Source organism: Meleagris gallopavo, chromosome 3, assembly GCF_000146605.3.
Source record: "Meleagris gallopavo isolate NT-WF06-2002-E0010 breed Aviagen turkey brand Nicholas breeding stock chromosome 3, Turkey_5.1, whole genome shotgun sequence".
Lineage (NCBI taxonomy): Eukaryota > Metazoa > Chordata > Aves > Galliformes > Phasianidae > Meleagris > Meleagris gallopavo.
Genome location: NC_015013.2, coordinates 44,241,800 through 44,258,762, shown reverse-complemented (window position 1 = coordinate 44,258,762; position 16,963 = coordinate 44,241,800). Strand labels below are relative to the sequence as shown.

General features: G+C 38.6%; 1 protein-coding gene across 1 annotated transcript; it reads left to right on the top strand.

Moving 5' to 3' along the window:
* The first annotated feature begins 1,391 nt into the window (after nucleotides 1–1,391).
* Nucleotides 1,392–15,677, top strand: NAPG (NSF attachment protein gamma). The gene is made up of 12 exons (XM_010708753.2): nucleotides 1,392–1,500; nucleotides 2,966–3,033; nucleotides 4,349–4,433; nucleotides 5,504–5,521; nucleotides 6,103–6,133; nucleotides 7,250–7,359; nucleotides 7,473–7,539; nucleotides 8,165–8,235; nucleotides 9,324–9,402; nucleotides 10,091–10,170; nucleotides 11,754–11,883; nucleotides 12,941–15,677. The coding sequence occupies exons 1-12, from the start codon at nucleotides 1,445–1,447 to the stop codon at nucleotides 13,088–13,090; spliced, it is 945 nt and encodes a 314-aa protein (XP_010707055.1). The 5' UTR covers nucleotides 1,392–1,444; the 3' UTR covers nucleotides 13,091–15,677.
* The last annotated feature ends 1,286 nt before the right edge of the window (nucleotides 15,678–16,963 follow it).

Sequence of the window (16,963 nt, the reverse complement as noted above, 5' to 3'; positions counted from 1 at the left end):
TACAAAATAAAAGCTACCCAGGAATATCCTATTTCATTTAATACTAGTCTTGGAAACGTGTCGTCTGGTCATTCCAATATAAAGTGTAACCAGACAGTGCACATGTGTAGCTTCACAAAAAAAGTCAGCAGCTCTTTATATCTTAAGGAGCACAGCCAGGAACACTACCAGAAACAAACAAGAAAACAGGTCACTCACTGGGTGCTTCAGAAGATTATTCTTCTCTGAGATTATTCTGCCTGTTAACACATCAGCTCTATGATTTCTTTTTTACAGCTGCCTTTCACCTGCTACAAATGCTACCTTCTTTCCTACTTCGTTACAGGATACGGAATAATAATACATAACACCGTGGGGATTTTCCACCATCTGCTATAGATAGCATTTCCAGTGTAGTACAAGAACTAAAGTTAGAAAAATAAATGTCCATGTCCTCAGGGGAGTGTTGGAAATGGTAAAGGATGGGAAAGTGATTCAGAGCAGTGTACTTGATGCCTACATAGCATTTTTTGGGTGCTGGAGACACTCAAGGCCAGCTTGGATGGGGCCCTGGGCAGCTGAGCTGCTGCAGGGCAGCCCTGCCCACGATGAGGGGTTGGGGCTTGGTGTGCTTTGAGATCCCTTCCAACCCAAGCCATTCTGTGATTCCGTATCAACTTTGTTTCTTTTCCCCAATTAAGAAAGAAAACAAAATCACATAGCTCTGATTCCTACAAACAGAATAAATGGTTTTACAGGTTCAGCTAGTTTCTCATTTTGCTTTTTGCTCTCGTGATGATAAATATTTCTCTTATTTAAATTTAAATAAAATTTAAATAAAAATGGAGTGTAAAACTTGTGGATTGCCATAGCTCACAGAGACCTGAACACCAATCATTTCTCCTGCTTTGGATGGGAGGTAACAGCCTTATGTTGTGCCAGGGGAGGTTCAGGTTGGCTGTTAGGAAAAATTTCTTCTCAAAAAGAGTGGCACAGGCTGCTCAAGGAGGTGGTGGAGTCACCATCCCTGGAGGTGTTCCAGAACCGTGTGCATGTGGCATTGAGGGACGTGATCAGTGGGTATGGTGGTGGTGGGTTGGACTAGATGATCTTAGTGGTCTTTTCTGACCACTATTTCTATGACTCAGATTCATGTGCCACCTGGACTGAAGGCAGCCTCTTACTTTTACACAAACCAAACGAGTTAGAGACGCACATCTCTACACAGAAGCCCTCTTAAGACCGTCAGAGAGCAGGACAAGACGCCCAGCAGCCTAAACCGCAGCTCCAGCCGCCGCAGCGCCAACACCACACAGCGCCGCCCTGAGGCAGCCGCGCCACCAACAGCCGCCGTCAGCAGCAGGCCCTGCCCCCGCTGCGGCGCAGGCGCAGCGAGAAGGCGCAGCGCAAAGTCCCGCCCCTGGACGTCCCGTGAGCCCTGCGGCGTTCCGTAGCGGCAGCCACGATGGCGGCGCAGAAGATAAACGAGGCCCTGGAGCACATCGCGAAAGCGGAGAAATAGTGAGCGGGGACGGGGTTGGGTCGGCCGGCGGGAAGAAGCGAGCGAGGCGGTTGTCACCTCAGCGATCGGGCCTCAGGGCTCCTTTCCTTCCTGCCGGGCGGAGAGCCGTGATCCCCCCGTGGCTGTGGGCTCGCAGCTGCCGGCGACGTGACCTGGGAAAGAAAGGGAGGGCAACGGGGCGTATGGCCTGTCCGAGGCGGGGCTTTTGGGGTCTGTTTGTTTTTAGATGGCCTCAGACACCTATACGGGCAGTTCGCTTAGAGGGCCTAACGTCTTCATGTGGCAGTTGGCAGGGAGCCTCAAGGTAGAGGATCCCGAAGGGAGGCTGCTTCAGAATAACAGTGTGTGCCAAGTGCCTTCCTCACGTTACCTGAGCAGAATGCCTTTTGGTAGAATTAATTTTAAGCTTGTCCTGAAAAGAGTTTGAAATAAAACAGGCAGTGCATGAACTGTGTGCAGCTTTAAGGCCTGTGTATTTTATCTCAGTACATTTCCTGAGAAAGCCCCGTCCCTGGAGGTGTTCAAGGCCAGGTTGGATGGGGCCCTGGGCAGCTTGCTCTAGTATTGAATGTGGAGGTTGGTGGCCCTGCCTGTGGTGAGGCAACTGGAGATGCATGATCCTTGAGGTCCCTTCCAACCCGGGCTGTTCTGTGATTCTTTCAGACTTTCTATGATGAAAAGCAGTGCAATGGGAAGAGTTGTCTTAGAGCTGTATGCTGTGGCTGTTGCCTAAGTGAGATGATAACTGCTAGTATGCAGTGTATACAAAATTGCTTTTTCAAACTAAGCATGTACTGCATCTAAAGTGTCTGCCTGTATCAATGGGCTCTGAAGTTGTGGCTTTGTATGTATGCATATATTTTTTTTAAATGAGGAAAATATGATACTGAAGTCAGCACTGATGACTCACATGGAACCATGGAACCACAGAATGGCCCGCATTGGAAGGGACCTCAAAGCCCACTAAGTTCCAAACCATTGCTGTGGGCAGGGCTGGCACCCACCATCTCAGCTGCCGAGGGCTCTGTGTTTATGTATGTGTGGGAGCAGTTAGTGTCATAAGCTGCTATAGGCGTATCAGAAAAAATCCCTGAGGTTTTACGCTTGTAGATAAGTTCTTTCAGTTGTGTACAGACAAGAGAGTCTAACAATTCTCAGGTAGAAATATTTTTCTTTTCTTGATTTCACAGTGTTGAGGATCTGAGTTGGTGATGATGTTCTAGGGACTGAAGCAGAAGCATGTTATTGCAGAGCATGTAGCCGTGGGAGGTCATTGTAGTGCTTTAAACAAGTCCAAACAATGCTGCCTTTTGTTTTTGCAGTTGTGATTCTACCATGCTATTGGCACAAGGGTAATCACTCTGTTTCAGAGAGCTGTCTGAAGTTTTAAATCTATATGAAGTACTTCAAAGGTGAAACATAAGTATTACTCATTGTTAATACTCCTTTCTTCTTGCATTTTAGCTTGAAAACTGGATTCTTAAAATGGAAACCAGATTATGATAGTGCAGCTACTGAATATGGAAAGGCAGGTATGTGTGACTGTAAATATCTGCACACGCTTTATGGTTTCAAAATACTCTTTAAGCTTAATCCCCAATAATATTTTACTTAGTTTTAGTTTATTACTGTATAAGTACAACTGTTGTGAAGACTAAAGTAAGGAGGAAAATAACTGTTCCTAGTGTTCTTAGTAGCACTGTAAAATCTCAAGTTTTACTTGGAAGTCAATACCAGTTGCAAAAAATATGTTTATTCTTTTCAATTTACAATTTACATGTTGGATCTTATTACATATCACAACAGTAAAGCTTTCTTCTTTTCACTTGCCAACCCCCAAATCATATGATCTTCCCTAACAACAAAAATTTTTAACAAAATCTTCACTTTTTCACCATCGTTTGAAAATTGTCTGACATAAGAGAGTTTCAATAAAGTAGAGGCATTGTTAGTTTGTGGTATGTGGTTTTTTTTTTTTTTTTCCTGTGGACACGGTAAGATTTTTTTCCTCCTTTCCTACTACATGTGTCACAGTGAATATAAAACCATGATTTTTTTTTTCTTGTAAACTTTCTTCTTTCTGTTAATAGTAATTTATATGTATGAATATGTATGTATGTAATTTATATGTATTTTTCCCCCTTTGGCTTCCTTCTGTTTGATGTTCCTACTCATTTGTTTAACAGTGAATGAAAAAATGAGAAAAAATGAATGAAAAAAAAGTGAATGAAAAAATGGAGAAGTTTGAAGAGCAACTGAAGCACTTACAAATAGAAATTTATTTTCAGTCCTGCTTCAGTATTCTTTGAGCCCAGAATTGGTTATGTTGAGGGAGTTATTACTAGCTTGTTTTGTCAATGGTACGCTTCTTTTGCTGCTCTACTGGTTTTGTACAAACTGTACTGATTACAGAATCTCAGTACCATAGGGGCTGGAAGGGACCTCTAAAGATCACCCAGCTCCCTGCTAAAGCAGTTCCCTACAATAGTTTGCACAGGAAAGTGTCCAGGTGGGTCTTGAATATCTCCAGAAAAGGAGACTCCACAACCTCTCTGGGCAACCTGTTCCAGTGCTCTGTCACCCTCAAAGTACAGAAGTTTTTTCTCGTGTTTTGATGGGATTTCCTGTGTTCCAGTTTGTGCCTGTTGCCTCTTGTCCTATCATTGGGTACCAATGAGGTGGCTAATGAAGTTAATGCTGTGGTGGGATTTTCTGTCTACAATTTAGCAAGCCATTCAGTTTGTCTAAAATGCCTGTTTGCATCTTTGGATGGTTGAATACTTTAGTAGATGTGGTTAAAAAAATAAAGGCAAATTGTAAATGAGAACTTCATCTGTTTTCTTGTAGCTGTTGCCTTTAAGAATGCCAAGCAGTTTGACCAGGCAAGGGAAGCCTGTTTACGAGAAGCTGAAGCACATGAAAACAACAAAGCGTATCTTTTCATTACTACTGTTTTCCAAGAAGTTATTTGTTATTTAGAATGGGGTAATGGGTAGAAAATATATTAAATATCTTTGTTCATATTGTCAGTCTAAGAAGGTTCTCTTTTAGAAGACTTTTTGTGCTGTGAATGGAAAAGCTAAAGAACTCTTGTTTAGAAAATCTATTCTGAATAATACCTTACAATCACAGAACTGTTTGAGTTAGGAGGGGGCCCTTAAGGGTCACCTAGCCCAACTCCTCTGCAGTGAACAGGGACACCTACAGCAGATCAGGTTGCTCACAGCCCCGTCCAGCCTGACCTGTCTCCAGGTATGGGGCATCCACCACCTCTCTGGACAACCTGTTTCAATGCCTTACCACCCTTACTATGAAAAACTTCTCCCTTACATCCAGTCTAAATATTCCGTTTTTCAGTTTGAAACCACTTCCCCTTGTCCTATCAGACCCTGCTAGAGAGTCTGTCCCCTTTCTCTGTAGATACTGAAAGGCTGCTCTCAGATCTCCCTGGAGCCTTCTCTTGTCCAGGCTGAACAGCTCTCTCAGCCTGTCCTTATAGGAGAGGTGTTCCATTCTCTGGGTCATTTTTGTGGCCATCCTCTGTGTGCTCTCCAACAGGACAATGTCTGTCCTGTGTTGAGGACTCCACACCTGGACGCAGTACTCCAGGTGAGTTCTCACCAGTGCGGAGTAGAGGTGCCTGAAATGCTTAGGTACTGCATCATAAATTTATGTAAGCACTTTTAAGTATCTATGAATGGATAGCATTAACTAAATGCAGCTAACATTATTGCAGTGCTTGTGGTGACATTTGGTAGCCAGGGAACATATTTTAAACAAATGTGCATTTTTCCAACTTTACATGTGCAGCTATCCTTCAATATTTTGCATTTATTCTGTCCTTAGGTGCTACTTTTTTTTTTATACTTTGCCTAAAAACTTAGCAGGTTCTATTTGCGTTTCTGGGATTCCTTGCTTTGAAACCAATACTATAAGATCTTATATGCTATTGATTTTTCTGCTTTATGGCATTTGTCCTTGACTTGACAACGTTACTTCCAGTCTCTTTCATGCCGCCAAGTAAGTATGGATGCACTGGGTAATCTGATGTTTTTTTTTTAAACTTACAGTACAAGCATGAGCTGTCATTTTGGTCTCTAGTAAGTGACTCAGTTCAAGTGATTTCACCATTTCAAAATTAGTTTAATGAAAGCATAGGCAAGGAAAGTCTAAAAGCCTGCAATGTCTCTCTGAAGAAATAACTACTTTGACAATCTTTCATAGCTTTTTGTATCAAGTGCTTTTCCTTAGGTAAACTTTTTTTTTATAAATTTGACATTCTGCACTGTTTTGCTTATATAGAAATGTAAATAAAGATACTTCATAGCAAGTGGGTGATGACAAATAATCTAAATATTGCCTGTGGGTCAGATGATGGGAATAGATTTTTGTTTGGGAAGACAGTAATTGTGTGGTTGAAATACTTCATTTGTGAAAGATAATTGTACACGTGTATTGTCTCATTAAATTGAAGCACTCAAAACCTCTTCAGTTTGTTAAATATTAACAGTGAAGTGGTAGCTGATGCAGGTTAACTTCTGCTGTGTAGTTACAATTTGTTGAAATACACAATATCTAAATTGTAAACTTTTTCTCTGCAGAGCTTATGAACAAGCTGGCATGATGCTAAAGGTATTTTCATAACTATTTTTTTTTTAAAGTTCTCTTTGACATTTTACAGGTGCATGCAAGCAAGTTGCATATGGCAGTGATGTTCTATTTTTGACTTACAGTCTTCACCAATACCCTCATGTAGTTTAGGGAAACTGTTTTTAATTGGAAACATTTTTTGGTTTTCTTTTGAAGAAGGAAAGGTGAGGGTGTTACATCAGAGGGTAACTGAAGAGTGGTACTTCTGCTCTAAGGTACCAAATTTTTGCCTTACGTTGGGAAGGGACTAATTACTACTTAGTTGAGCAGTGGATTAAAGCAAGAGAAATAAAAGCTCATTCTAGTTCTGTTGCAGTGTTTTCACTATTGACCAAATACTGTTTGTTTGTTTGTTTTAACTGATATTATATCAGTAAAAGAAAATTCTGAAAAGAGGACTGGGAGAATCAAGGATCTCACTGGAAGAGTGTTATGTTAATCTTTTAATTTCTGAAAGAAAAATAAGTGTCTGGCAATTCGAAGCTGCAGTGTGACAAGGCAGTCTTGTTTTGCCTGTTTGCTCCAGCAGTACTGGTTTCATAGGATAGTGGAATTAACATTTTTGCTTGACGTATTTATGTGAAAGAAAAAGATTTATTGTCTACTTACTTGACGTAGGGTAGGTTATATGTCGCCAGAATCCTTAAATGCATGTTCCTTAGATGCTGTCTAGCTGCTAATTAAATTAGATTTTTAAAGATGGAAAGATTTAAATTAAAAATTGAAAAACAGAAATTATTGTTTCTAGTTATATCAGAGTTTACAGAGGAAATGACCTGGTTAGACTGACTCACTTTGGGTGTGAGAAGGCTGCCTGTTACTTCCCATCTCTTATGGTTATTCAAAGGAATGTAAAGAGTGTACCAGACTGACCGCTAAACTTGTTCTTTACAAATGTGTGATAATACAGAAGGTGCATTTCTGTATTATTGTGTTTTGTCACTTTTTCTTATAAGCTGAAATGCCGTTATATATATATATATATATACTACATACATATATACATGTATATACTACATACACACTCATACATATAGTGTTAGAGTTGTTTCATAAGCACAGCTCCTGACAGTGCTGTCCCTTTGACTGTCTTTGCAGGAGATGCAGAGGCTCCCTGAAGCTGTTCAGCTGATAGAGAAAGCCAGCATGATGTACCTGGAGAATGGGACACCGGATACAGCTGCCATTGCACTTGAACGGGCTGGGAAGTAAGCTTATAGTATTGGTGGCCAGAATGAATGTGGGACAGAGGTATCTCCTTGCTTTTTCTTCTTTGCCTCTTTGATGCTTTCATCTGAGAAATGACTTATGTTTATTACAGATTAATAGAAAACGTGAGCCCAGAGAAGGCTGTACAGCTGTATCAGCAAGCAGCATCAGTGTTTGAAGTAAGCTTTGCTTGTTTTTTTTTTTGTTTTGTTTTTTACCAGCAGATAACTTTACCACAAAGTAAACCAGCTTGAATGAATTGGTGTTTAGGGTCAGCTGTAATGCTGACAAAATGTCTAACGCTGGCTTCTAAGTTGTTTTGTTGATATTATGATAAAGTCAGTTCTTTTCTCATTTTGGCACTTGACCAAATGTGAATTCTGTATGTTGTCAAGTTTTTTTGCCTCTTGTTGAGCAGTCTAGAGGGTGGGGAGTATGGCTGTTGCACAGTCCTGTAGCTTAGAAGAGTTTGAAATCCTTGAAGGCACAAGAAGAGTTTGCTTAAAATTCAACCCATCCCTTGAGCCATTTCATGACTGTCTTTGACATGCTTTCCTACAGGCATTTGACATAAATTACTGGGTTAATAAGTTTGCATTGATGCTCCTTTGCTCTCCAGATCCATACAGAAGCTGAGTGTGGGACTTTGGTGCACTAATACTCTTTGTGTTTCCACTGAGTATGTGGACTGTTGGCATAGCAGAACAGTTGGTCTTAGTTACAGACAGCATAGGTTAAGGTCTAATGGTCTTAATCCCATGCAAATGAAATACGAGCATGTAAATTCTTTTTGCTCTTCTCTAGAATGAAGAACGTTTACGGCAAGCATTAGAAATGTTAGGGAAAGCATCAAGACTTCTAGTCCGAGGACGCAGGTATCACTTTTGTAGATTTGTTTACGTATTGTTGAACCTATATTTCAAAGGGCAGTTTCATTGTTCTTGTTGCTGGGTTTATATACCATTATTTATGTCTCTCTTTGAGGCAAAATTCAAAATAAATAAGATTGAGGTTTCTGTGGGATGTAATAGACTGTCATATTCAGGAATCATCTATTTTTTGTTCTGAGATAGAAGAATGTGAGCTGTAGGGCTTTGTTTCCTCTTTATTACTTAATACATCTTTAAAGGGTATATATCAGTTTCAGTAGTTATTAAAGAAGTTCAGGAGCTTTTTTTCAGGCACTTATTTGTAGAAAATACTCGAAAATTTTTCATAACTGTGGAATATAAAACAGGGAAATTAATCTGAGGAAAGTAATCTGTTAGCAGCAGTCTGATCCCAGAGTGAGAATGTGTCTTGGATTCTCCATGGCATCTTATTTGAAGCATAGATTTCTATCACCAGACCTATGGTTCAGCTTAGACTTGCTTTACTAAAACGTATTGTTCTTTTATGAAATTGTCTGCATCTGTTTGACTACTTTCAAGAAACTTTATTGTGCAGTGACAGTTAGAAAGATAGATTTATAAAGTGACTTCAAACTTCCCGTGAAAGAGCAAGTCACTGTAACTTCAGTACATGTGAAACTCTTGGTTGCTCTGTTACATTGCAATTTATGTGCTATTGTTCATTTCTAGAAATTTAATATAGTGGTTAAAAGGAATCTTCAAACTAGAAAACAAACTATGATTTCCATTGGTGCTTCCTGGATATTGGACTTACAGTAACCTCACGACATACAGGAATCCATTAGAGTGCATTACGAGGCATATGTCTTGTATGATGTTGTGAAAAGCTGGGTTTGTCTGAATTAATACCAGAGATGATGTTGGCCTGCACGTATGCAAAAGAGATTGCTGGCCTTATATATAACTGCTGCTAATAAGATCTGCTGCTGATTTTATTTATGTTGGTTTTTATTAAGGAGAACTCACATGTGTATTAAACAGCTTACTATGAGCGTTGGGTTCATTACGCTTGTTTCCTGGCACAGATACTCCTTGTTTTTGTTTCAATTTAGATTGGATGAGGCTGCGTTGTCCCTTCAAAAGGAAAAAAGCATTTATAAGGAAATTGAAAATTATCCAACATGCTATAAGGTAAAAATCTAAATGATAATTTCTGGTAGGATATTTTGAGGTTTGCTGAACTAACATAAGGTAGTGGCTGAATTCTGTCTGATGCCACATACCTCTTGATTCAGAGATATGTTGCTTGCTAGGTAATGAGAATGTGTGGTTGTTCATGCTTCCTTATCCTCTTGTTTTTCACTGCTGTAATGTTGATAGGATGCTATTTATCTGTGAAAGCTATCAAAAACACTGAACTATAATGATTTCTGGACAAACCTTTAAATTAATTTGAATTAGTCCAGTTTTCTCTTCTGGGATGCGAATTAATTTATTTTGAAATTGGAAGAGTGAGAATCATGGATGTTTTTGTATTGTTTTTTTCATAGGATTGTCTTTTGGTCTGCATTTACCTTGATGTTATTTAATCAGGATTCTTAGTAGAAATAGTTAGAGTCCTAAATGAGAATTTTTGATTGTCTGTTTTGAGTTTGTAATCAACATGACTTCTGTAGCAAATCACATAAGGAAAAAAGCATGACCAAGTTTGATGCAACAGTTCATGATGTTAGAGGAGGTAATCTATTTCATACCAGCTGAAGATCTGGCTTACTACTTTATCATAGTGTGGTTCCAACTTTCTTGTTCAATTTTAGAATCAAATTATTCTATCTTTTGGGTTTTTTTTTCCCCTGTGTTTCTTGTTTGTTTTGTTTAGAAAACTATTGCTCAAGTCTTAGTTCATCTTCACAGAAATGATTATGTTGCTGCAGAAAGGTGTGTGAGGGAAAGCTACAGGTAAGTCTGCCTAATACTTTATAACTTTGAGTGTTTCATTAATGTAGATTTATTATGAAATGGGCTGGAATGGGCTGCCTAGGAAGGTGGTGGAGTCACTGACCCTGGAGGTGTTCAAGGAAGGCTTGGATTTTGTGTTAAGGAACATGGTTTAGTGAGTCCTATTGGTGATTGGAGGATGGTTGGACCGGATGATCTTGAAGGTCTTTTCCAATCTTGGTGATTTTGTGAAAGACCAATGGAAGCCTTCTCTGTCAACAAATTTTAAGCCTCCAAGTCTGTTTACTTAAAGTACAGTAGTATTGTCTGTTAGGTAGCCAGCTGTCAGGAATCTTCTTCACTTTCAGTAGTAGGTTCAGCAGTAATTACCATGTGGTACTTCCTAACGGACATAAAATAAAGTTAGTCATTAAAGAAGCACTTCTGTGCAACAGATGAAATGAGATTTAAATTAAAAGTTCTTTTTGATTTTCCTTGTTAAAAGCTGAGCGGAATACTGTTGTGGTTAGAATTCTTTCGTACATCTCTTTCAAATAGAGCCGTGGCAGACTACTTGTTGTAAACAAATAGTTGGGATTAAAAATGAGGATTTCTGGGTGTTCTAACTGATTTAATCTAATTATTATTAAAATCTTTTTATCTTGTTGAAGCCCTTAAAAAATTGTAATTTTAACTTTCCACTTGAGAATGAAAATGCAGAATGCAGAGTAGCATCCTAGTACAATCATTGGAACTGTGTAATATGGTGGTTAGATTGAGAAAAGTATTCATCTAAAGGTTTGTTAAAGAAAAATATGTAGTATAGTATGTGAGTTACTGCATTTCTGGTTATGCTGATGTAGGAGATCTTGTTCTTGTCATATGTTAAAAGAAAAGCAAGTTTTTCTTTTTACATTTTTTCTTTAATAGTTGTCTGAACTGAAAGATGGTTGAGAAAGTAGGAACTGATCCATTTTAATAGAAGGAATTGAAGGAAGTGGTTCTTATATATCCAAGAGAAATTTCTGGTGCCACGTCTGGATTAATGTTTAGCCACAAACTCCAGAGGCTTTCATGCAGGTCTCTGTTTCAGCTTTCATTAGCACTTCAGTCACAAAATACTAAAACATAACATTTTTACTTAAGCTGTTTTAAGTGAAGTGACTTGAACATATATCTAAGTTAAATCATTATTTTTAGAAGTGAGTTTTTGAAGATCTGTCTTGAAACATGTTGGTCATATTTACTATGTCTTCAATTTCTATTTTATATAGAAACTCATTACGTATTTTTTTTCTGCATATAAATTGGATGAAAAGCTTATTGACTAGTCAGGAAAAACAGAAAAATTCTAATACTCTTTTCTTGGCTTGACTGTGATTGTGGTCTGATTGTCAGCAAACTAGTATTGCTGAAAATTGAAGCTTATGGTTATGATCTGTGTTGCAGGAAAAATCAAAATGATTGTGTTTTGTGGAGTAAGTAGTCCATCAGATTCTCATCAGCTGCCTTCTCTTCTGCTATTAATTAACATGTAAAAATAGAACACCTGAGCAGCAAGTAGATTGCTGTAATGTCCTAACTGAACTGTTAATTTCCTTCAGTATACCAGGATTTAATGGAAGTGAAGACTGTGCAGCATTAGAGCAACTTCTGGAAGGGTATGATCAGCAAGATCAGGATCAAGTTTCTGAAGTTTGTAACTTGCCTCTCTTCAAATACATGGACAATGATGTAAGTAGTTTTTTGCTGCTTCAGTTTAAGAAGGGCTTTTGTCCATTATAGGAAAACAAGGAGAGCAGGATCTATGTATTTTTTGTGACTTGCTTGGTAATTTTGCCTTGTGAACTTTTATTTTCTTACTTTACTGCCTGTCTTCTGTGAAGTTCCACACCATTGTTACATTCTGGTGGGAAGGCATAGATGAACTAGCAGTTTGTTATCAGTCTACAGAGTCTAAGTCATTGACCAAAACATGGTTTGCTTTTAATTGGTTCTTCATAGTGCCAGAAGTTTGTTTTATCTCATAAATACCAATTTGTTGCCCTGTGTGCATAAGCATTACAAAATGAATGTGATGGCTTTGTTGGATGTTTTTTTAATGCTTATTCTCTAGCAAATCATCAATTAGTGAAAGTTTTTCCATTTTAAGAAAGAAGTCCATATTTTTTTTTAATGATTGCACTTTTAACTAGCAAGCAGAAAGTATAAGGATAGGAAAGCCATAAAGTAAGATATCCATCCATGCAGAACTTTGTAGTGGTAGTGACTAATTTTATTATGTTGAAGGTACTAATTCTACTAAAAAACATTTGCAAGACTACTAATATAAACCTTACCTAGATAATGTATGCAGAGCTACACAATGAAAACATTCTGGTGTTTTTCTCTCTTTCGAAAAGATTGAATGTTTGTAGCTGTAGAATCCAAGGCCCGCTTGGATGGGCTTTGGGCAGCCTAGTCCAGTGAAAGGTGACCCTCTTGCCATGACAGAAGAGTTCAAACTAGGTGCCCTTTAAGTTCCTTTCCAACCCAAGCCATTTTATCATTCTATAATGGTTCTGTGATAATGTAGCCAAACTTTTCTGTTACACTTTAATATCGATAGAGGTCTCATCTCCCAGTTTTCAAAGTGTTTCAGTGGGAAAAAAATGAATTGAACACTGAGGTTATTCTAAGCTTTATTATTCTAATTATTATTCTAAGCTGGAAAATGTACTCTGAAATCAGCAATCTATTTTCTGTACTGAATATAATAGTACAGAAGGTAAACTTGTATTTTTATTATTAGTATGCCAAGCTTGGTCTTACCTTGGTGGTCCCAGGAGGTGGAATAAAGAAGAAATCTCCAAATGCTACGCAAGACAAAACAAGAGGACCAGCCACAGTGGGCTCTCATGCTGATGAGGAAGAGGATGAATATTCTGGTGGACTGTGCTAGCTACAGACCTATGTTATGTTAAATATCTAACCTATTTGTGATGCTGAGCATATCCAAAGGTACCAGATTTACCAGAGCTTCATTGCAACTGTGATATGGGAATGCTAATGTTAACTGGGCAGCTTTTGGCTACAAAAAAAAGAGGAGAAAAAGCATGATTATAACTATCATCTTGTAACATCTTTGAATTTCATTTCTTATATAGTAGGAACATCTTCAGTGCTCTGCCTTCCATTGATTGAGGGGAAAAATGGAGGGAAATTTTTAGTAAAAGCACAGTTTAAAAAGAAACCAAAATTCTGAAGAGAAGCACAGGGTAAGGAGAACGACACAAAATCTCAAATACTGGATTTCAATAGCTGACACTTCTTTGTTACCAATAATGTTTGTGGGTTTTTTCCAAAGTTGAATATAAGGTTATTTGTCTGGATATTCATCTCCTGTTTAATGCCATTTAAGGAATACTGGCAGATGTATTTTCCACTAGTATAATCATTAAGAGGAGCATTCAGTTAACAAATATTCCCCACAGTGGAATATGTATTTTTATTTCAGTATCCTAACTTTAGCAAGTAATGTCCATGTGATTGTAGAAAATACTAAGCCAGTTAACATGGAGCAGTTTCACAAGCTTGAATATATAGATGCACACACTTCACTTCAAGAAAATAATTGACCTAAGTTTTTCAAAATACATTTGTGCACGGTGTTTATAATGTACACATTAGGAATGGATGGCACTGGCAACCTTTCTAGCACTGTTTCTGACAAATGTAATAAAAAAAAAAAAAACTGGAGGTAGCAGGTAATGCTCATTGAATATAAAGCTTTGGAGACAATGTTTAGCAAAAATTTAGGTGGAATGTTTCAACAGTATGATCAAGCTTAGTGTTTCAGGTATTCATTTGCTAGTTAATAATCTCTTCTGCAAATATTTCCTTTTTTTCAGCTAGTTTGAGGATTGCCATTTGTAAAAATCTGTTCTATACTTTGAAAGTTCAAAATAACCATATTTTAGAGCATCTTCTCCATTTTCATTTGATTACAAATTGCTGTCTTCTGCAAACTTCTTTATTGTCCACATTCATTTGACCACTTTATGCTTAAATGCTGACAACCCTGAAAGTTGCATCTGCAGTCCTTATTTTTTTTTCCTTTTCAGAAGAACCTTTTCAAGACTTGTGTTAATTTGATGTCCAAAGCTCAGTAAGCAATAGACTGCAGTATTAAGCGTTGGTACAGTTTGTGCCACATTAAGGAATTGGATGTCTTCAAAAATATCAAGCATTTCAGATGTAATTTTTAAACTGTTTGAGGGCTTTTTAAAGCTGCTTACCTTTGTTCTGTACTGTCTGACAGGTAAATTTCCATTGTTATTAAGTATATATATAGAAATTTTTGTATGTCTATAGAATATCTTAAATGAGATTTTAGAAAGTGAATTACTTGTTTTTTTTTTTCCTCAGAATGATTATTAGTATACAAAAAAGGTGGTTTTGAAGACTTTCCCATAACTCTTCTTTCTTCACCATTGAGGAGACTGGAGTGATGTGCTCCAGCTTCTGCTTTCTGGATTTGTTCAGGAAGGGTCGCCATGCACTTTTTATGGGAAGTTTTTATGATGTATTTTTTTTTTTAAAGCACATTTAGAAGCACTGGGAACACTAAGTAACTTTCTTCAAGCTTTTCTTGCTGCTTCCAATTCTGAAATCAGTTTTGTTGAATGGTCCCGAGGAGTCTACTTCTTTCTGTGTGCAGTTATATATATCTGAGAAGACATACAAGCAGTTTTGTATGCTGTGGAAGAACTTGCAGACTTTATTTGCTGTAGTGCTTGCAACGCTAATAGACCCTTGCAAATAAAATTTATGAATTAGCATGCTTTTCATGTTGGGGGGAAAAAAAAAAGCAAGACTATTTTCCCCAATCCCTCAGCTTTTTTCTTTTTAGCCTGTGCCAAGTGTGGAAAATCTGGAACAAAAGTAGCTTGTATTAAACCAGCTGCCGTTGAAATTGAAGGGGCTTCTTTGGATCTTAGGAGTCTTAATCTTTGATTGCAATGTTGCTGCAAAGACCAAATCTGCAGAAATGAAAATGTCTGAAAATAAGATGGTCTATTTTATATAACTTACTCTCCTATTTTAGGCAATGAAAGTGTGATAGGAATGTTATCTGCCTTTTAGTAAATGTTTAACTGTAGGAGATGCGGTCTGTATATTATGTGTAAGTGTTTCTATCTTTCAAAGCAATTTGCACACTTCTGTAAATACCATTTAAGTGATTTAAAGTGAAAATATATCATTTACAATAAGGTTTCTAAAAATAATGTTGGTTGTGAGAAAAATTATATTTGCATGAAGACTGGGCAATGATCAGTGTAATGTATATAAAATCAGATGCTTTCTAAATTATCTGTAACTTATGACTCAATATACCCAATTGCAGTGTGAAACCTGTGCTTCATTTGTTCCTTTCCAAAATCTGTGGTGTATTAGATTATTGAAAGTGTTTGTAACAGTTCTACACATGCTGCCTCTGAGAAGAGACTGTGTTTCATCAACATGAAAAATAAAACTTGAAACTGGTATTTGTGCTAACTTTCCTGTTGTTGGTCAGTCCTGCCAAACACCACCATTTGAAAATGAACATTGTATTGTAATCCCAAGCAGATTTTATGGCCATTTCTCTATGATTCTTGTTGTCAGGTATTGCAGGTCTAATATCACAGAATCACAGAATGGCCAGGATTGGGAGGGACTTTAAGGATCACGAATCTCCAACCCCCCTGCCACATGCAGGGCCACCAACCTCCCCATTTAGTACTAGACCAGGCTGCCCAGGGCCCCATCCAACCTGGCCTTGAACACCCTCTAGGGATGGGGCATCCACAGCCTCTCTGGGCAGCCTGTTCCAGCACCTCACCACTCTCTCTGTAAAGAACTTGCCCCTGACATCCAACCTAAACCTTCCCTCCCTCAACTTAAAATCATTTCCCCTTGTTCTGCCGTTATCTACCCTTTCAATGAGTTGATTCCCCTCCTGATTGTAGGCTGTCTTTAGGTACTGTAAGGCTGCAATGAGGTCACCTTGCAGCTGCCTTTTCTCCAGGCTGAAGAACCCCAGCTCCCTCAGCCTGTCCTCATAAGGGAGGTGCTCCAGTCCCCTGATCATCTTTGTGGCTCTCCTCTGGACCCTCTCCAGCAGCTCTCTGTCTTTGTTGTACTGGGGACTCCAGACTCCAGATGGAGCCCCACAAGAGCAGTGTAGAGGGACAATCACCTCCCTGTCCCTGCTGGCCACCCCTCTTCTGATGGAGCCCAGGATACCACTTGCTTTCTGAGCTGCAAGAGCACACTGCTGGCTCATGTTAAGCTTTTCATCCATCAGGACCCCCAGGTCCTTCTGTGCAGGGCTGCTCTCAAGGACTGCTCCTTCCAGTCTCTATGGATGCCTGGGATTCCTCTGGCCCAAGTGCAAAACCCTGCACTTTGCTATGTTGAACCTCATCAGTTCACCCAGGCTCATCGTTCAGGCCTGTTGAGGTCCCTCTGAATGGCATTATGTGATGGAAGACTTTATCTTGGGAACCTGCTGACTCAGTTTTGGGTATTGTCAGTCATTGCAGCTTGTCCATTAGGTATTTGTGTATAGTCCATTTCACTTACACTGATTTTTGTTTTTCTAACTGACCTTTCAGTACCTTTCTGCTGGCTTTTGTTATCAAGGTAGTGACTCTTCTGCAATTCTGTCTGCTAGGAATAAAAAGGTATGTGTATGTTTTGCATCTGTAACATTTTGGTTGATGTCATTTCCTAAAGACTCGTATTCAAAAACAAATGTTTTATTGGGTGATTGTCAGATCTGAATTCGTCT